Genomic DNA, 22,823 nt, shown 5'->3' on the forward strand with positions numbered 1-22,823 from the left:
GTCGGCTCTCACGAGTATGGAACCTTCAAAATCAAGTTCCCTACTGTCTACAGACTGCATCGGCCACGTTTCTGCGACTGGGACTACGTCCGGCCTCATAGAGTCTATCTGTACACTTATTTCTGCTCGCTTGTTGAGAAAACTCCGAGCATTTGAGTAAAAGATCCAGAGTCCATTAAAATGGCTTCGTGTTTCACCAAAAGAGGCTTCAGCATCACTCTCTGTCGAAGCCTCAAGAAACTACTGTCGTAAAGGCGTTTTCACTAGCATCTAAACTTAGTTTTAGTTTTTTTGGCCTCTGGTCTCTTTATACGGTCCAAAAGCGGTAAGTATTTACGGAAGAAAACTGATGACCCTATTCATTTAAGTCCACTCTGTAGTATCAAGTCCCTTCCTCTGGGGTATTTAGATGATACTTTTAGTAGTCTGGTATCAGGTTCATTTCGCAGGGTGACTCTAGAGATATCTTGAGGTATTAGCTGGCTTAGTAGCTGTTTTATCAACTTAATGTCATGCACAAAACGAGTTCTGGGTTATGAGCTTTCACTTTCTTTGACTCTATGAAAGGCAAACGACCTGCCAGTATGATCAGTATCCAATTTCTCGACTACATTCTGGAGGTCTGGCTTTCCTTTAGCACCATGAGGTCGTTTCTTAGTTTGGATTTGCATCCATTCATAAAGTTTCATTAGAGTAGCAAACATAGTCTCGATTAAAATGTGTCTTGTGGTTTTAAGTTATAGCCACTTTCAGTTTATGATCGGATCAAGACTTTAACTTCTATATAACATCTGGACAATTTTTTACGTCCATGTTTGACATTTATTTCAAGACCATGAAGTCACTTTTAGTATCATGATCGACTCATTAGTGCACGTAAGGCTAAGTGATGACTTGTCGATCTAAACTTTAGGATAAGTCAATAAATTCACTTACGTAACCTACTTTGCAGCTGCCAAACATTTAGCGTCGTTTGAAAGCTTCGGTTCTATCCAAAGTGACCTACAACAAGTCAAAACAAGGTTGGCGCTATTTCGAGCTCATCTTAATGGTGAATTTGTGAGGTTTGTGCCGCAGTATCTACTAAGTCAGTCTTGATCACACTGTTTCGCCATTAGTAGGATTTGGTTATGTATACTTTAGGTTCGTTTACACATATCTGCTTAATTGAGTTTGTAGAAAAGATCTTTCCCCCACTCCCTCGAGTAGTTAGGGGCAAATCACTCATTTTCGATGCAGACCCCAAAGGCAAAAAGCTTATATATGTCACTGGGAACAGTGTCGTCATTCGTTCAATTGAGGTTGTTTGGTTCTACTCTATTATTTTCTTTAGAATCCTGCTGATAATGATATGTACACTCAGCACTCAGTAGCAGTAAATGTTGCAAAATATTCACCCAGTGGATTTTATATAGCTTCAGCAGGTAAGGACTTTTAAAATTTCATGAGGTCCTAGATAATAACGGGAAAGTACGAATATGGGATACTATCAACGAGGAGCACGTGCTAAAACATGAATACCAACCATTCATGGGTCCTATAAATGATTTGGCCTGGACTTCGGATAACACTCGTATGCTTGTTGGTGGCAGCGGTGCTTCAAAGTAAATCATGTATCGAACATTTGTTTTATTTCAAGGTTCGGAGCAGTATTCATGGTTGAAACAGGAACGTCTGTGGGTACAGTTACAGGCATGAGCAAAAGTATCAACTCCGTCGATTTTCGACCTGTTCGACCCTACCGTGCAATTACTGGAAACGATGAGGGATTAGTGACTTTCCTTGAGGGCCCTCCATTTTCACTCAAGAACTCTTTTCAAGTGTGACGTCACGTTTATGTCTTACCTTATTTCTAGAATCATAAAGGTTTTGTCAATGTGGTTCGGTACTCGTTAAATGGATCATTTTTTGTTTCCGGTGGGACAGATGGGAAGGTAATCATTCTCTAAAACATGATTTTTTCTAGATATGCCTTCACGATGGTGAAAGTGGTGAGAAACTATCTGAAGTTGGAAGTCCAGCTCATGAAGGAGGAGTCTATGCTATTTCATTCTCACGGCAAAGTCCTCTGTGTGTCTCCGCTTCTGCAGACAAGTCTATCAAACTGTGGAGTGTTGAAGCTAAAAATCTTTCTTATCTTTCAAAGTATTCATTTGAAAACGTTTTAATGAATATGCTAGTAAGTTTGGTTATTCATTTCTAATTTCATTTGGCACACTGGTTGCATAATACTCTATTTAGTTGTATTTATACTGTTAGTGTATCAGTTTTAAAGTAAATGTGACATGCATAGCACTTGAAATATACTGACCTCTTATGTTAAAAATTTTAAAATGTTCAAAACTGATTTCATGGTCTGAAGTAAGTTATGATGAAAAATATATAGGAAGTCTGTTTTAAATTATGCTATTTCGAATGAAAAAGAATTAAGCCATGACTACTTGAGTGTGATGTGTTTTTTGGATATCAAAACAAATACACAGTCAGATTTTTAGGTTAATCATTGTAGACAATAATTTATTGCTCAGGATTAAATGTTGATTAATTTTCGTAGTCTTTTTCTCTGTAAATATATCCGGTTTAATTCATTGGGCTTTAAACCACATTCACTAAAAAATATAGTGTCCCTACAGATGTTTAAATTTTGTCAGTAAACTTGGTGTGAAATAGTAATGCGCCTGTCACTAGTGTGACGAAACCACTAAAACTCACAATCCTGTGCGATTCGATTGATACTAACTATTGTACTTCAAGATCATACCTTTTCCCTTATTTTATTTATTTATTTATTTATTTAAACACATATATTGGTACAAAAGGGCACCAGATACATATGCGCCACACAAAATAATGAAAGTAGGAAGAGAAGGGATGAAAAGATAAGGCGGACTAAAATGTACAACCAGAAGACTCTTTCAGTTAAGAAAGTTAGAACCACTCTTTATGTAGAAAGTAAAAGAAGGTTGCAGCAGGATCGCCACTGGCTTCTATTCTGAGCCATATCCGATAACGTCTCTAGCCACTGTGTTGCACCATCTCTCGGACCCCAGCCAGGGAGTCGTGAAGGACCAACAGAAGCTAGCCCTTTGCAGCTTTCTTTCATGCCACGACACCATGTCATACACTGACCTCCTCTCCGCTTTTTCCAACCAGTCCCAGAGTCGGCCAATAATGCACGACGTGGAAGTCTCTGGGACGACATTCGTAAAACATGTCCAAGCCACCGAAGTCGGTGTTTCAAGATGGTGACACCAATTGAATTATCGTCTCTGCGCCCGAACACACGATGCCGAACCTCTGCATTACTAACATGGTGTTGCCACTGTATGTCAGCAATCCTTCGGAGACAACGATGATCGAACACAGAGAGACGTCTAACATCCTCAACTCGGAGAGGCCAGGTTTCACAAGCATAGAGCAAAACTGCTCTCACCGACGCGTTGTAGATCCGACCTTTTACAGCCAGACTAACATCACGAAGGCGCCAAAGATGGCCCAGATTGGCATAAGCCGCTCTGGCTTTCCTTATACGTGCATCAATCTCATCACTCACGCCACCACCAGCACTTATATAGCTACCTAGATACACGAACTTCTCAACTACTTCAATCTGCTCACCATCCAGGGTGAGTACAGGATTAGAATCCTGCCAGTCTTGTAGGAGTACTTTGCACTTGGAGGGTGCAAAGCACATGCCGTACCTGCGGACACTGATTGCCAACTGATTAAGTGCGGATTGCATGCCTTGGGCATTATCGCACAGTAAGACAATATCATCCGCATACTCGAGGTCGAGAAGTCGTTCTCCAGGCAACATATCCACACCGCCATTACTTACATCCATCAGAGCTGTTTCCAGGATGTCATCGATGGCAAAGTTGAAGAGGAATGGTGAGATCGGGCAACCTTGCCTAACCCCACTGCTCGAATGGAACAAGAGAGAAAGGTGGTTGTATGCTCTCACTCTGCCTGAGGTGTTCGTATACAGGGCCTTTAAGGTGTTAATGAATTTCTCAGGCACACCCTTCTTCAATAGACAATCCCAGAGAACAGTCCTGTCCAACGAGTCGAAGGCAGCTCTGATGTCAAGAAACACTACGATTGTTGGCCTGCGATAAGTATGACGGTGTTCTAACATTTGGCGGAGGGTGAAGATGTGATCAATGCATCCTCGACCAGAACGAAAACCAGCCTGCTCCTCGCGAGTCAATCGTTCTCGGGTTTTAAACAACCTACGAAGAATGACAGAAGCCAATAGTTTGGACGCGATCGGAAGTAGACTTATCCCCCGACAGTTGTTACAGGAACGACGTGAACCCTATTTAAAGATAGTGACGACTATTGACTCATTCCATGATGTTGGAACACTTTCTTGCTCCCAAACCTTTGCAAACAACACAGTCAGTTCCTTAGCCAGAAAGTCACCACCATCTTTAAAAAGAGCCGGAGGTAAGTCATCTGGGCCAGGTGATTTGTAGCGCTTCAAGAGTTGGAGTTCCTTGCGGACTTCCGCCTCGTTTGGTGGATCAGTCGTCACCGGCCATGGGGGGCAGGACAAACTGGTTGATGTTGCCGGAGCAGCAGGCCAGCTGAACTGCCCTTCGAAAAATTCCGCCCATCGTCCAAGACGTCGATAGATGTTAGTGATTGGCATCCCGTAATCCTCCTAGATTGTTTCACTCACACCAGACTTCTTGCTGCCAGTGGCTCGGATGAGTTGGAAGAGCTTCCGGTAGTTACCAGATGCAGCTGCTGCTTCCATCTCATTAGCACGCTCCGACCACCAGGCTTCTCGGTCCTTACGCAAGCTTTGCCCGATTTCATTACGTAACAGCCTTCGTTTGTGGTCAAACTCATGGTCACCCGGAGTAGACCGACGGGCTTTCATCAGTTGTAAGGAGCCAGAAGAAACCCAGTGCTTGTAAGCAGGACATTTCGCGAAACCGCAAGCGGCTTTACTCGCCATTTTCATGGCGTCGTGAAGATGCAACCAATGCTCATCTATACTTTTCGGTGGGATGGTAGCTAGCCTAGAGGCTAACTCCGCTCGATACTTACTTGCAACAGAAGTTGCAGCCAGTTTACTAACATCGATCCGTTGGTGGTGGTCAATCCTTCGGCCACTGAAAAGTAAGGTGAGATTGGCGCAGACCAGGGCATGATCAGACTCCAGATAGGTACTCCAAAAGGAGCGGCAGTCTTGTACACAACCACGCCAGCGGTAGCTGATCGCGATGTGATCAATCTGAGTCCAGGCTTGAGATGCAGAGAGAGGACGCCAGGTGGCACACCGGCGATGACTGTGCCGGAAGTTAGTGCTAGCCAGAAACAGGTTGTGGTCTGTGCACAGTTGCAGCAAACGGTCCTCGTTATCTGTCCTGCGACCAACAAGTCCCCATCGGCCACCTAAACGACTCTCTTCTGTGCCTAGACGCCCGACCTGAGCATTCAAGTCTCCGGCTAATACTACAATATCTGTCGAACGCGCTTTCTGGAGAAGAACTGTTAACTGGTGGTAAAACTCATCCTTGATTGCATCCGGGCTGCAATCTGTCGGGGCATAGGCGGAGATGACGAAAAGACACCGTTTCTCACGCCGATTTCTTCTCACTTTGATGGAACTTTCTAATCTAACAGCACATAACCGACTGTTAATGGGGATCCAATCGATTAGTGTTGCCTCAGCCCTAGCGCTTAGTGCAACACCAACGCCTGCAAGACCAGACGAAGATGCCACAGAGTCCCAGGATAAGCGCACGTGAAACAAGCTTTTCGAAGCGACAGATGGAGAGCGAATTTGTAGTACTTCACTAGAGTCTTGAATACGGGTCTCGGATAGACAACAAACATCAACATTAAGACTTTCTAAAGACATAGCCAGCCCCATTTGTTGTCCGATCTGCATTAGTGTGCGAACGTTGAAGGAAGCCAGCTTGAACGGCGTACGTGGTTTCAGAAAGACTGCTTCAGTATTCGTAATCGGTGGAAGCATTCACTTTCAACCAGACAGTGACTGGAGATCGTTTAGATAGGACAGAGTTTCCACCATGGGCGAGCTACTGCATAAGTTGGAAAAGAAGGATACACAATTTGGGAATAAAGGGAGTGAAAAAGCGACGTAGTAAATAATAATGATAATAATAATGGTAATAATAATAATAGTGTAAATTGTCTTGCTTCTAGTATGAGCGAGAATAGTATCGTCAATAGAATTCATCATTTCATTTCATTTGTGTGTGGGCTGTGATACTTCCCGGGTGCCCAAACCGAAGCAGGTGGTTTTCCTAGGGGGCCACACCCGGAGCCTTTGACCTGAAGGTCTAGTCCACAAGGCAGTGGAGCATCGTGAGGAGATGCAGTCCCATGGTAGCCGGTGATCAATGATTGATTCGTACGCCATTTGTTCCTTCAGGATCCTGGAACCCATGTGCACCATTGGTTTGGAATCAGGGTTTTCCAACTCCCCTAGGTGGACCCTCCGTGTCCACCAACCCGGTTAAAGCGCCGGACATTCGCTTTTCGTCCTCTCACTTTCGTGAACAACACCCCCGCCACGAGAAGGCAGTGAGTAGGACTTCCCTGGCAGAGGCTCCCTTACAAATGTCGAAATCTCTTTCTGCGAAAGCTGCTGCTACACTGACTGTCTTCACCTGCCTTTGTTTCTGTGGATATGATAACAGTCAGTCACAACGTAGGACGAGGCATATTTATGCATCGATCCAAGTTGCCATACCTCGTTAGCACAACAAGATCAACACCGGATTCATAGAAATAGTTAATTTAGTGGTGGTAGTATATAAAAGATAGGTTGTATGTAAGGATATAGTATAGCAAAGAAGAACGTTATGAAGCAATTTTAATCTCAAGGTTTAAGGGAAGATAAAGAGCCATCTGAAAAGTTTAAATCATCCGGCTGCGTACAAGATGTCCACTGTATCTCATGTCTTCCCTGAGCCGTAGATGTCTTCATAATCCAATCGAGAACTACCAGAAAGAGAAAAGGCGAGAGTAAGCTGCTTTGTCTGACTCAATTCTTCACTTAAGATGCATCTGATAGATGTTCTTAATGCACGACCTTGCGTTTCGGTTCCTTTTTGGAGCTCCGAACGATGGTGTCAATGCATTTGGGGTGCTAAAACTATTGACAGTTGTTTGTTGGATCGAAATTTTATTGACTGTCACTTATCTTTTGTCATAGTTGAGGTAGAGTACTACAAGGAGTATAGAAATTAAGAGTATCAACGTTATTCGTCAATCATTAATGTTTGAACGTATATGGCTTGATTTAGTGAAGACAACGCTGTTTCTGTGCAACTGATCGTGGTTCACTACTTTGAGAAGTAAGACTGCATCCTATATAACCATCCTTTCCTTTTATGGTCCCAGGAATTTGTACGAAGGTCATATATCTAATATTCTAAATCCTGAGTGTTCGCCGTCACCATCTCAAAGAAAGGCCTTAATAAACGTTTGTAGTGCTGTTCATCCTATTGTACCATACTTCTTTATCTTCAGTTTTAGCCTGGTCACCACCTGGTGGTGACCTGAAGACATATCAACCCCTTTCTTTATTCTTAGACCTTTTGAATTTTCTACTTATGCTTATGTAATCGGTCTAGTTTACTGCAATGTGGTCCAATAAACCCCATGTAGCTTACTTATCTTTTGTCATAGTTGAGGTAGAGTACTACAAGGAGTATATTTATGAAAGCGCATATATCTATTAATCTTATCATTGTCGTTTCTTTCTCCCTGTTCATGTCGCTCTTCGATGCATTCATACCCGGTATTGTCGTTCCCGATTTCGGCATTTAGGTCTTTCATCAGGATGGTCAAGTCTTTTTCTGTACATTTCTATAGGATAAGCTTCACCCTCCCATAAAACTGATTTTCGTCATTTTCATTCCTATAATAGGCGGGTGCACGTAGTACTGGATAAAATTCATTGTAATCCATTCCTTTGTTTCGAAGGATGCTCTTATGGTCCTGTAGCCATACTTTTTTGACTCCATAAGTGCACTTTATACTTCCTTAAACGGCATTAGTGCAACTCCTTTTGTGTTCAGTGCATTTTCTTCTTCATCACCAAAACACAACAGCTATCTTGAAGTTGGTCTTTCTTGTTCATATTGTGTCCAATGGGTTTTATCTTCTCCCTTCTGAGTTCGTTTGTATGGCCTTCTTAGTCTCTCAAATTGTCCGAACATTGCATGTCCCTTTATAGATTGTCGCTCTGCTTTTCAGAATAGGTATATGCCTCATGACTTCAGAAGGATCTCGGCTTTCATCATGATGCGTCATAACTCTTGTAAGTGAAAATCCTTCAACTCAAAGGGCAGATTTTAAACGGCTTAAGTGTTTTTTTTCGGGCTAATGCTTATTAGCGAGATTCTTATTAATGAGTTGAGGTTGCTAGCCCTACGCTCAATCCTCCTTTGCTCGAGCTTAAAACAGGTAGTAATCTTAGAAGGGTTTTTCTCTTCATAATATATCGCTTTATAACTGTTTATTATTCTTCAGCTCGGTTGTACATGGGTAGGCAATAAAGTTGCTGCCGTATCTTTAGGTGGTTCGATTCATGTATTTGATGTGCCACCTGGATCAAAGTCTCTCTCTCCACCAAAATTTTCTATACATGGGCATAAACTCCATATAACCTGCGCAAGGTTTAGCACGCCTAATAACCGTCTGATTACTGCAAGTTCTGACGGGTCAATGGCATCTTGGGATATATCAACTGGTCTAGCTGAAATGTTTTCTGGTACAGAAGCTCATACTTCACAAGTACAATCAATATCGCTTTTGGGAAAATATGTGATCACTGTTGGTATCGATGATCGATGTGTTGTCAGTTCTATAAGTGAACTAAAACACATGTAAGTTTAGTTTTTCACCTTGTCTTTCTAACTGTATAAAGTATTGCCCATCCAAAATATGGTTGACTGAGTAGATAAACATGAAGTCTGGGAGCGTTGGACTTGTTCAGTGTAGTAAGGGTTTGTTATGTTGTACTTCATATATTTATTTCATAGCAAAATCATAATAATCCAAAGATGCTGAACATAATACTTCAAATATCTAACAAAATAAGTCTTTAAATGGTAAAGATGTTTGCCATAGTCATATAAAATATATTCAAGAAGTGTTTTTCGTCTTGTTACAACATGATCTCCATTGATGTAAGTCGTATCTGATTACGTCTTAAACCTCTGGGCTACACAGTCTCCAGTAATACATTAGGGCAATCAAGGTATATCAATGCATGATAAACCAGCAACAGCTATTACCGATTTCATGATGTGATGTCAGAGACCCAACCACATCTGCTATGCTTCATCCAAGTTTAGCTCTGGAAGTCAGTGTTTCACGTAATAGCTTTAGAAACTTCTCATCTAAAATATTTCTATTCGACTGAATATGACGTTTTAAGGTGGTTTGATTATGAATAAACGGTGCGCATAGTTCCTAGATAATTTCCGCTCATTATCAGTAATAATTATACAATTTTACCATCGAGTTCGAGCAATTATGAAAAGATAGCAATAATCAAACATATGTTTAATGTATCTAATTCGTTATGGCAGGGACCGTAGGTATAAAGTGGAACTACATACACGAAGGCGTTAAACAATTTACAGAAAGACCTAATGGATTTCGACTCTGTAAAGCAATTTCAGCCACTGCACTTTTATTACCATCCAAAAAGTTATTCACATAAAATGAGCTTTCGAATACTTACGACGGACAACTCTCATGAGCTTTCATAGGTTCATATCCCTAACTATATCGCAAAAATACTTTGGAATCGGATTATGTAATGTAGGTCTAATTAATCCCTACTCACTTTCCATTGAAAATATAAGCGATGTGCAAATCAAGTAGGAATGATGTGATTAGACAAAAATTGTGATTCGGGTTATTAGAAATGGATATTTAGACGCTTTCATTTTACTCTATAATGATATATTAAAATGCTCTGGGACATTACTTTCTGACACATAATTTCAAATTACATTTTTATCCAACGAACTAACGGTATTAAAGCATTCGACAAAGTATGGCAGGCGAACGAAACTTGGCATTTTCATTACAGTTCATCGCATTATCTGTTTTGTAAAATCTATACAGTAGCCATCATAACATTCAATGTTTTTAAGAAAAATTGGTAGGAAATTTACGCACGTAATTTTATACGTTTGTTAGTCTTCTTAAGAAACGAATACCGTAATAATCACACTTTACAGTAACAGTTCATTATACCTTTCTGATTATTCAACCTAGATTTTGGAACGTAGCTTTCTGAAGGAACCAGTTTAAATTAGATGAATTTTTTGTTTTATGATGTTTCAGAACTTTGAGTTCCTTCCAAAGTTTCACTTCGTTAAGTATCAACTAATCATTATAACATAGAATAGTTAAGTTAATGTTTCTAATGCAATCAGCTAGCTGTGCTGCTTTGAGAAATGCTTCTCTAAAAGTCTCAGTTGTATTTAGAAACTGATAATCCACTTCTTCGCTGCTTCACAAAATGTCGTATTAATGAGAAGCATTTTACTGCTGATATTTGTGATACTAAGAAATAGGCTTTCTTAGTTAAACATATCTTCTGTTTTGGTCGCGATGGTGTGTTATCTCCGCCACATTCCACAGTTCTTATATTTACGTCCCGAAATGTTGTCGTAAGAAACCTACAAATAAACCATCGGATCTTAAGTTTACAAAAAATTAGTTATTCACGTTTTATGAGTGATGTTCTATCATTCAATATTGGTATTATTAAACTTTCGGTTGAAAAAGACCAACTCACATCATATACCGTAATCTTTAGTATTGAGGTTTCGAGGCCAATTTATGACTTCTAATGTAAAGTAAAAATTCTAACGTATTTGTTTACACAATTAGGTGTGAAAACATATTGGAGGCTGGACTGTGATATATTTTTGTTCCTTGATTATCAGTAATGCAATATGAGTGTCCGACTTCAAGTAATTTTAATCACTAATAGTTAAAAATCTTAAGTGCCACGCAAAATACATTATAGCCATCATAATATTAGTACTATTCTCACATTTATATGTAGTTGGAATGTGAAATGTTCACATTACTTATTGTTTTACATATAGATACGTAGACTCTCGTTCTATTATAACCCTCATATGTATTTTTCTTTATCATCAAATAGGTATGAATTTTGATACCTTAACATAAAAATAGTATAGATATCTATATATTTTGTTTAGTTACATCGGTTATATCAGTATGTTACCTCTAATCTGTATTCACTGTGTTATTAGGTAAGGTTTGGTGGATTCATGTCTATTCACTCTTAAAGATAATATTTTGTTTGTTTTTTCTTCCTAAATAAATTTCTTGTTTGATTAAATAAACGAATTTTGTCTGTACTATCAATAATAAAGTAGTAAAATATTTTTCAGTACTTATTATGATTTGTTTTAATTTTTAAACTATAGAAATAAAGACCTTGTATAATAAGAATCCCCTTTGCTGTTTAGGGACTCAATCTATATTTTCATATCTCGTAGAGAATAATGAGAAAAAAATTTCCTTACAAAGAAACAAACAATAACTGTTAGTCAGACATAAGCAATGTAAAAGCTGACACGTATGTACGTCCGTTTAAGTTGTCACGCTGTGTTAGTGCAACAAGATAATAAGCAGATATCAGGATTCAAAAAGTAAGAGAAGGTGAAGAATGAATGCATTTCAGTTACTCTATCACTTATTTTCACTTTGCAAGAGTAAACTCAACACTCTTACAATTAACATTATCACTATTTCTAATTGTTTTTTTCCCTCTGTTTATTTGTCAGTAGTTAAACAGAAAACAATGTTCTTATTGATATACATATGTCTAGTGTTTGTGTCATTTGTACTTTTATGCGAAACAGTTTAGTATGAGGACAATTAATCATACATTTTGGACATTATATCTTTATGTAAACCATATTGTAGTTCATTATATATGTGTTGATTTTCATGTCTAGGATATCTACAAAGCTTCCATCTCAACCACGTTGTGTACAATCAATGGAATCGAAATGTGTATTAATCATTGTTTCATGTATTGAACATATGGTTTTATTGGAGCTTAAAAATAATTCATTAGTATTGTTAGATCAACTAGACGTTCCACTAGGAATATCTACAATGAGTATTTCAAAAAAGTTGTCATTAATTGTTGTTGGATCACAGGTTAGTATTATTTTCAATATATATATTACAGAGCAAATTATTGCCTCCTCAATTGTAGGTTCACGTACTGTTCTTTAAACCATTCTTATTTCTTTTTTAAATTTAAATAAGTCGAGTAGATTTTGTGGTCCATGAATAGTCCGTTATCAACGTAGAACTTGGTACATTTACATAGACTTACGTGGCTATACCACATTAGCACAAATAAATGAAAATAACGACACACATAGCAAAATAGATCGAAATAATGAAGTAGTGGTGCTAATGAGGAACTCTGAAAATTTGGTCTGAAGGGATAGAGTAGTAAAGTATGTATGAAAGAGTTATGGAACTCAATATACAGAGGAAGACAAAAAGCGAATGCATCTGCACCATTGTGACCGATTATAAGCCATGCCACACCAAGTCTCTAACGACTGTTGGTGGTTATCACAGGACCCCTGACTAGATAGTTAACATTTGCCGGGATGACTGAAATTAGTAGTCGGCGATTTCATAGAGTGGTGTCACTTCTTGGATTCTTCCAACATATTCATACAAGAACCAGCATTGTGCTGCGTCGATGTAGGCGATAATTTGGTATACGTAACACATGACCCAACCATATCACCTGGTGAATATTTACGATTTCATTAACCTATTTACCACGTTTGTCTGTTACCATATACCTAACCTCAACATTGCTCACTCGATCGTTTGATGAACCGCTAGCAATGCTTCCAAGATACATGGTAAAAAACCTGAATACCACACTTATCTACTTCTAAAGACTATGCATCTTAGTCATAAAGTAATACAGAGCAGATTGTTGCTCAGTATATACACCCATTGGTTGACAGAAAAACATTTCTCTTACCTCCTTAAGTGACACAAGTTAAAAAAGGTCAACCAAACTTTCTGAATACGGTCTATGACTAACGCCCCCAAATGCCCTGGTACGACCGAGAGTGGGGAGAGTCCACTCTCCCTCTCCAAATGCTCTCACATGGCCACGCGTATATAGCCTCTGCCAGGGAAGTCCTACTCACTGCCTTTTCGTGGCGGGTGTGTTGTTCACAAAATTGAGAGGACGAAAAGCGAATGTCCGGCGCTTTAACCGAATCGGTGGACGCGGAAAGTTCACCTAGGGGAGTTGGAAAACCCTGATTCCAAACCAATGGTGCACATGGGCTCCAGTATCCTGAGGGAACAAATGGAGTATGAATCAATGGTTGGTCGCCGGCTACCATGTAACTGCATCTCTTTACTATGTTCCACTGCCTTGTGGGTCAATGGCTCTGGGTGTGGCCTCCTAAGAAAACCACCTGCTTCGGTTTGGGTACCCGGGCAGTATCACAACCCTCACACAAATCAAATGAGATTTGTGTGGCGCATATATATCTGGTGCTTCTTTGTACCAATATTTATGTGTTCAAATAAATGAATAAAACTATGACTAACTGATAGTTTCAGTTAGTTTTTATAAATTAAAAAGATTGTTTTAATCAAAGGAAACTTTAGTTCATTGTATATTAGATGCAATAGTTTGTACATCATTGAAATTAATTAACTTTCTGACTTTACAATGTTGTATAATCTGGATACGAACCAGGTCAAGATAAAAGAGAAAATTTTTTTTCTAGTTGACTGCTATAAAAGGTTATCATTTTGTAAAAAAATATATATATTAATTACATATATTGGAAAACAAAAAAACTAATAAACTATTAATCTTCATTCATTAAAATGTACACGTACTAAATTTAATATGTCCATATATGTACACTGTTTTTTGATTGGTTGACAATGGCGGATCTAATAGTATATATTTGGTTATACGTAAGTTTATTGATCGATGATTATCGGAAAAAAATAATCAGTCATTTTAGATATAAAAAATTTTTTGTTGCATGATAATCTTTCTTAATCTAAATAATTTAATTATTACTTTAGATCTCGTCATTGTTCTAAGAAGTTGAAATATTTTCTATGTTCTATATAGAGTAACATATATTTATGGTCATTATCTTTACTACTCATTATTAACCAACTTTAGTACATAGACTAGACACGACATTTTTTCTAATATGTTAAATGTATTTTGTAAATATGTTAAGCGAATCATATCGTGCGTTGTAAGGTAACTCAGTCAGTCAGCTACAACGTAGGACCAGGCACATTTATGCATCGGTCCAAGTTGCCATACCTCGTTAGCACAACAAGATGAACACCGGATTCATAGAAGTAGTTAATGTAGTGGTGGTAGTATATAAAAGATAGGTTGTATGTAAGGATATAGTATAGGAAGGAAGGAAGTTATGAAGCGATTTTAATCTCAAGGTTTAAGGGAAGATAAAGAGTGTATACACCTACGCCATTGTGATCGATTCTGAGCCATGTCACCTAGAGTCTCCAACCATTGGTTACGATAGTCACGCGGACCCCAACCAAGTAGTCTGCACCTACCAACATGGCTCAGACTAGAAGTTAGTGACTTCATGCTCTGATGCCACGTTTTGGTTTGGCCGCCCCTAACTCTCTTCAAACCATCCCCAACACTAGTCAGCATAGCGCGTCTTGGTAATCGGTGTTCAGGCATACGTAACACGTGGCCCAGCCATCTCAATCGATGAAGATTCATCACATCATCAACTCATTTACCATTATTCCCTAATACCCTGCGTCTAACCCCACTATTACTTACCCGGTGATCCCAGCAGATGCGAGCAATATTTCTAAGGCATCTGTGGTCAAATACTAGTAACCTACGAGTATCTTCTACTCTTAATGGCCATGTTTCACAGCCGTAAAATAGAACAAAGCGAACTGCTGCGCAGTATACTCGTCCCTTAATTGATAGACGGATATCTCGTCTTCTCCATAGGTGACGTAAGGTAACTAGATCATATATGTGTAAATTTGAAGTGAACTAGCATAGATATTCATTTATCAGTTATTAAAGTTGTTTATTGAAGTTCATATCGCCCACTTGTCTCTAACAAATTGAACAGTGATTCTGTCAGAATTATGAAAAACATAATACATTACAGAAATATAAATTGATCGGCTACCAAGTGGTGACCAGTTTATGTCAGTGAATCATATGTAACTTAGAACCTGACACGTATATGCATTGGTTCAAATCGTTATAACGATTGTAAATGATTTCATGAACTGGTGACAAGTGTTGGTTTGGTATCCCTTGGCTTTCTTTCAGTTTACTCCTACACCAGACAATATCGGCTGTAGAGGTAAGAGGTTATTTGAGATACATAACACATGTCCCAATCACCTCAGTTGATGAAGGGTTACTGCTTCATGAACTAATTTGCCATCATTACCTAGAACCCTGTCCATAACCTCAGCATTGCTCACTCGGTGATCCCAAAATACACAAGCGATGCTTCGAAAACACCATTTTATGTTTTCTAGTCCTTAGTACTAACCGAATTGTATCTACCAAGTTACGGTGTCGATATAGAAACAAATGACTTAATGTCACATTTCACTTTTTTCTGTGTTAGATGGTAGAAGGCAATCAATGAAGAGAGCCCTAGACGTTGGGTTTTTTCTCATATGGCAACAACGCGTACATGGCATTATTAGGGAATTGATTCTAGTCATGGAACTTACAACTGCATCGTCGTTTGTCGCAGTCATAAGCGTTAATACTGAGACATTTGAGCTTTAACTGACCTCTTGTTGGAGTGAGATTGTGGTGTATGCTACTTTTGTTGACAGATGTAAGCAATATGTAGCACCAATCGGATGTGGAAATGCATGCCTGCAGAATATCAGGAAGATTCAATTGAAGAAAACAGAAAGTAATTGTGATAACAACAGAATTGAAAGAATCATGAAACATGTAAAGGACAACCGATGGAAGATTTGCGAATTATGTATTTAATTTATAGTTTTCGTAATTTACGAAAGCACTCTGTAATTTTGGATTAAACAATAAACCGGTTATCCCCATCTAAGTGTTCGTTCACTACAAAATGTTTGTACTAATCCATTACTCAGTATTGACCGATATCCTGTTGACTAGTCCAGAGACATAAATGATTTCTGCTATTAAACCAACTTCTATATGATTTTACTTATATTTATAATTTTGTTTTTGAAAAATTAACAGAATCTAGGTAATACATCGTTTCATATATCATCAAACCAAAAGTTAAAACGATTAAGTCTTGTCAATGGGTCCGATGTAACCCCAGAAGTGATCGATTTTTCACCTAATGATGAAACACTAGCTTGTGCAAACCCAGATCATTCAATAAATTTGTTCTCCGTAAGTATATCTATTCATTTTAGTTTTATATGTCAGGAAATGTTTTCACATGTCCCTTTTTTGTTACTTTTAGTCGATTATCCATGTGCACGATTTATGATTCAGGATACTAGTTTGTAATCAATTGCTTAGATGCATTGGATAATACGTTATAATGTGTAATTCATTTTGTCATCATGTCTAAACATTATTATCTTTCAAATGTGGTAAATATCCAATTAGGGGATGATTTATCCTATCTCTTCATCTTACCCCTTATGTATTGAGTTGTATTAGGCTTTAAGTCAAATATCACTCGTTATTTTTTTCTTTTTGGGTAAACAACTCGTCAGTATATTTCATATATAATTAGGTATTGCCAACCGGCAATACAATTCAGATTAACGATCATCCCTGATATTAAGGTGGAAGAATTTCTTTGCAAGATCTTAGCGATTGAATTTTAAGTAAATCCAACGTTTCACTCGGCAATCTGTTTCAAGCTTTTTCAAGGGAATATAATCAAATATCAAAATTACTGAATATAAATAGGTACATGATTCCCCGGTTAACTATATACTAAATAGGTTATCCAACCATGTTAACAATGTTGAAAGTAAGTATTTGCTGTCGTGGTGTATAACGAAAAATGTGTTAAGATAACCAATTGTTTGTATTCGTAAATGGATCTGAGGTGCGAGAAGAAATTTCATCGACTATTTATCGCCTCTGTTCGGTATTTCTATGAAGAAAACATACTATTTTTGTATATTATGAGTCAGATATGTCATAGCATGCACAAAATGAAGATAAATAAACAAACTAGGAATAAATGTATGTGTTATTTAAGTTAATTGTCTATCATATACTCAGACAAACCAACTGATTAGGATAGTTGAATGTAATTATTGTTATTCAGATAATAAGTGATTAATTAAATAGAATAAGGAGTTCAGGTTGACTTATTACTAGTTGCCATGGGATAGCTGATTGTATTTTATCTTTCGTATTCATATTGTTTAGATTTTCCCATATGTGTAGGGCTTCGGCTGTTAGTCAAAACGTTGAATTTACTTAAAATTCAATCACTGGGATTTTAAAAACAACTCCTTCCTCCTTAATGTCTTACATTAACTAGGAGCCCAATTACTGTGGAACCATTTGTTCAAATTTAGACTAAAGTTCTTACAGATTGTTGCTTAGCTGCACTGTTACAAACTCATAAATTCATAAATACCTTACTTAGTGCAGTATCATGAAAAGGGTTGTAGTATTTTTCCATGACACTAATACTAGTAATACTAACAATAATAGTATTGTAAATTATTTATCAAGTATAGGCTTGTGTGTTAAATTTTTTACGTCTCACTTTTTATGTACGGTTCAATGAAATCGTGTGGTTGGTCAAGTAGAACCTGTAACCCAATGGTCAAAAGTCGAATAGTATATTCATTCAACCACTACTCTTCGTAGGCGGCCAGGACGAAATGTTGATTTTTTAAGAAGATGAATTTTAACATCTGCGTAAAAATAAGGACTTTATTAACTAGTATAGTAGAATTATATATAATACATATATTAACAAATATATTAAAACTATTTAGAATCATATACTTGAAGGAAACAAGTTTTCAGTACATGTCAGTATATTTTAGTCCATATGAAAAGGTGGATTCTTTTGTTAAGGAATTATTCCTTCAGAGTTTCTAGTAATTGTTCATTGGGTATCTCAGCCAGTTAGTCATAAACAACGTGAAACCTGGCACATATATGCATTGAATCGAGTTTCCACACTACATTAGCATAACAAGATAATATTACCGAATTATTGTTATTATTATTATTATTAATAGTAGAAGCTAGCACCAGTGAAAAAAGCCATCTGGCATATAGAATATAATTCGAGAAAAAAGAAATAATTCGCGGAACTAAAGGTAGAAAATAATTATGAAACTTAGAATCTAGGCATAGAAAAAGAGTAAATGCTTTTGTACTATTGAGACTAATGCTGAACCATATCACCTAATGTTTCAAATTCATTGGTCTATCAACAATCTCACAGGATTAATGCAATATTTTGATTTGGCCTCGCCTGCTTATATTCTAAGATGAACATCTTAGTGGTTTTTTTCATCATAGCTTTTATAATCAGGTTTATCATTTGTTTTTAAAACTCTGATTATGTTTTTTCATTCTTGCTTCTTTGATTGATGTCTTTCCTATTTATCATTGCTTAAAATGATTTCAACTATAAAAATACTGAAATCTCCACAAAACCCCTTCTGATCTATAATCACATGCTCACTAGTGACTGACTTCAAGGGATATTTCCTGGAGTTCTAGTGGGAAGCAGTGACCAATGGAGTTCTACCAAGTCTGTTGTAGAGAATATCAACTCACTGAAGACAAATGATGAATGGTTGCTCAACTTCGTGGATTGGTTAAAGTTAGACATCAACACCGTTGGATGCCGGCCAGCTCAGTGGTCTATCGGTTAAGTGCTCTGGCGCGAGACTGGTAGGTCCTGGGTTCGAATCTCGCGAGTGCGGGGTCGTGGATGCGCACTGCTGAGGAGTCCCATAATAGGACGAAACGACCGTCCAGTGCTTCCATGTTTTCCATGGCGGTCTAGCTTCAATTGACTCATGATTTCAACTATGAGAATAATGAAATCTCCACAAAACCCCTTCTAAAATATGTTTTTTCCAATTACTTTATTACTAAACAGCGTTTAAGCATTGCTTCCTTCTTCTTTAAAAAACGTTTTAAGATATTTATCTATATGGTTATTATTTTCAATTTCATCTGTAAAAATTATTAATTTATTCATTATAGTCCCTATGTTAGTACTGTTGTTTAGTTTTCGAGGTACTGCATTTTTTTAAAGAACGAAATATTTTTAGATGATTGAATAACAATTTTACATTTTTTTGTATATATATATAATATATATATATATATATATATATATATATATAGGGAGAGAGAGAAAAAACACCATAGTAACCAAAAAAACTTTCATGCTAATTTACAAGTAAATAGGTGTACTATAGACATGAATCAATAAATTCTTAAAATTACACTAATATGGATACTGTGATTGATAATTTTAATTACCTAGGACTCAGTGTTGACACAACTAAGGAGGAGAATGATAACAATATAATATTAAATAAACAAGAGGTATGTGTGAGAAATACCTACAACTTTACTGTATATTTCTTATACATAGATCGTAAGATAGTTTAATGCTGAACTATCAAATAAAGTCTACCACTAGCGTTTGTTATACGCGTACCATATGGTCTGTCTAAAGAATACACGAACTGAACTACTGTTTTCAGTGAAGTCTATGGAGCAACTCTTAGGTAGTTCACAAAGTGTTAAAATCGTTTTATGGTGATAACTGGGAAAAACATATACTTCAAGTAGATTGAATTTTCTGATGAGAGTCATAAGGATAATTTAAAGTCAGAGTTGGTAACAACCTTCAACTTGAACAGAAAACATCCGATCTGTCCACTCTTTTGTGCTTTTCAGTCGCTTATTTACTGTCCAGATTGGTAACGATCGCTATGCACGCTGCTCAGTCAAATTGTTTGAAATGGAGTAGTGTCTTAATATTTTGCTTTAATTTTTCATGAATCCCACTGCCTTTTCCTCATTATATGGTAATCAGTTATTGAGACATATTTCTTTAAAGTTTATGTGGAAACAAGATACATTACTCTATGATGTAGCAGTGCAAGGGATTTGTGAGATTCATTTTATTTTTAATTGAATGTATTTCCTTTGATTACTTTTGTTCTTCCAGGTGACTTATGAAGGAAATCAAAATGACCTCCCAACTCTTAAATCTGCTCTTTCTGAATGGTGGCTCAGACACTCAGCTAGAATAACTTGTATCAGTTGGAGTCCAAATGGTCGTCGCTTGGCCACTGGAAGTATTGATAGTTCTATTGTTATTTGGTCATTAGATGAACCAAGCAAACAGGTGGTTTTGAAAGGTAAGTGATTTCATGTCAAATTTATCTTCCATCAAAAGACACTGGTCGGAATTGAATTAAATGATTTGTAGAGTTGTGATCAGGTATTCCATATTTTGGGAAAATCACAACTATTTTACATTGATAGTTGATATCTTAGAACATTAAATACTTGTAAAGTTGATTATTTTACATGGTTGATACACTAATTCTGTAAAAAACCATTCGGTAAATTATTGATGAGCTGTATGATTGTATTTAGTATGTTTATGAGGAATATTTACGGCAATAGTAGGTTAGTTTTACTATCGTAAAGAAATGTTTTTTTTTGAGATGTTAATCGATCGTGATAAAATTCTATAATCGATTGGTTTTTCTGCTTGATGTAATATCTTCTAGTCTTTATATCTTAATCATTCAGTTGTCGTACAAATACACGGTAGGAGGTTGAATTTTTAGTGATGGTTTAACTATTTAAGTGCCTATTTGTGAATCAGTCGGTCAACTACAACGTAGGACTAGGCACATATATACATCGGTTCAAGTTGCCATACCTCATTAGCACAGCAAGATGAACACCGAATTCATAGATGTAGTTAATTTAATGGTGGTAGTAGGAATCAATATCTTAGAATTTATCATCTGCTCAGTCTACCTCATTAAATCGACACAAAGTCTGGTTCGCAGCTACAGCTAGGAGACTTTATTTTTTAATATTATTAGTTTTATTTAATATCATATTTTTGGTACAGTATGAAATTCTCAGCACAAAGTATTTCAACAAGTTTTCGTTTCTTACATCTTGGTCGACCCTGAGGACGAATGTTGGGTGGTCACCAGCTAGAAATTAGCAGCTCAGGAGTCGACATCTGAATAGTATACATTCTTTTCATTGCAGACTGTCAATACCCACGATGTCCAGATTGGGATTTTTTGCAACTTTTACAGCGAAAGGTTGTAAACTTTTAATAAACGCTCCTTAATAGGTTGTGCGATTAATAAACATTATGATGTGTTAAATCAAGTAAAACAGATAACTTGTTGAAATATCTAGAGGGCAGAAACAGGTAGCTCACAGGTTTAAGCAGGCCGCCAAAAATCCATCCGTTTCTATGATAATACACTTAGTATTACAACTAATAACTAATACAGCTATCCCAGGAAAAAGCGTACACATTAGTGTATTAGCGTAACGTCGAGTGATTATAATGGTAATATTTATGTTTTCAGAATAAGCTTAAAACTGGCACTTCACTGGCTGAATTATGAAGCATGAAAAACAGGTGTATTTAATATTTTCTATGGATTGATGAAGTCGTCTACATGATTATTTCTTTTTATTTTAAGCGGCTCATCCTATGAGTAATAGCACTGGATTATGTTGGGTCAGTGACGATCGCTTGTTAAGTTCAGCACACGATGGAAGCATTCGTATATGGCGTGTGTAGAAAAAAGTACAGTCCGTATTCTAGCAGTCTCTTGAAATGGTGTTTCCCAGAATATTTGTTTGCAATTTGATTCATTTACTTGCTTCCCGTTTTCAATACTTATGTAATATAAAGTGTTTTGGGTTTCACTTTTCTTCTTGAATACATGTATACCAGTATCTTATTTCTATCGGGTCAGTTTTTCAACAAAAAAATTAAAATCTTTTTTAGTCTAAACAAGCATTTCTTCGCTATTCACAATTCAATAGACACTAAAACAACTTATAAAAATGTAATTCCTTGGGTGTCAATGTTATATTTGACAAAATCCGTGGTTATAGACTGAGAAAATTCGTAAATCTTATTTGAGCTTAACCGGAGTGCGATTGAAGATCGACTTTAGTAGCTGCAATCGCACCGATGACTCGATATCTTATTGTCTGGGTTGGGATTCACTTTAGTAGTATATGGATTTGAATTTTTTTACACAAAGTGAGAGGTTTGGGACTGGCTTCATGTCCGTCCTGGTATTTGCATAGGACTGTTAAATGAACTGACACACTTGATTAAGCCGTTGCATTAATCTGTACAACTAGGAAGATAATAAAACATGTATTTCAAGTGCCATACGTCTGTGTTAGGGGTTTTATCTGTGTATGCATCTTTACAGAATATGGCAACTATTAGTTATCTTAATGATAGATACATATAAAGTATAAAGAGTTTCCTTAATCAGTTAAACAGACCGTTTTCTAATCTTCAAATTGGGCAGTTTGTTGAATGTCGTAAGTTTCAAATTTATCACCAGTAAGATGTTCGCAACTTTTAAGAAATCCTCCAAAATTCGCGGATATCCATCATGTTGCTTAACTGCTTAATTTTGTGAAATCCAGTCTCGGCAATTTTAGTGCACCTAGCTGTTCAAACTAGGCTTCTAAAATGTAG

General features: G+C 37.1%; 1 protein-coding gene across 1 annotated transcript; it reads left to right on the plus strand.

The window, feature by feature from the left end:
- Positions 1-1,130: 1,130 nt before the first annotated feature.
- On the plus strand, positions 1,131-22,044 carry Smp_073940 (WD-repeat protein, putative; the record flags this gene model as incomplete). Its single annotated transcript, XM_018796598.1, has 11 exons — positions 1,131-1,301; positions 1,334-1,424; positions 1,457-1,604; positions 1,640-1,820; positions 1,857-1,934; positions 1,967-2,179; positions 8,521-8,876; positions 12,006-12,213; positions 16,328-16,486; positions 20,280-20,472; positions 21,799-22,044. 11 exons carry the CDS (start codon positions 1,131-1,133, stop codon positions 21,897-21,899), a joined length of 1,899 nt encoding a protein of 632 aa, XP_018646875.1. The 3' UTR covers positions 21,900-22,044.
- Positions 22,045-22,823: the final 779 nt, after the last annotated feature.

This window comes from Schistosoma mansoni (assembly GCF_000237925.1).
Source record: "Schistosoma mansoni, WGS project CABG00000000 data, supercontig 0172, strain Puerto Rico, whole genome shotgun sequence".
In the NCBI taxonomy this organism is placed as follows: Eukaryota; Metazoa; Platyhelminthes; class Trematoda; order Strigeidida; family Schistosomatidae; genus Schistosoma; species Schistosoma mansoni.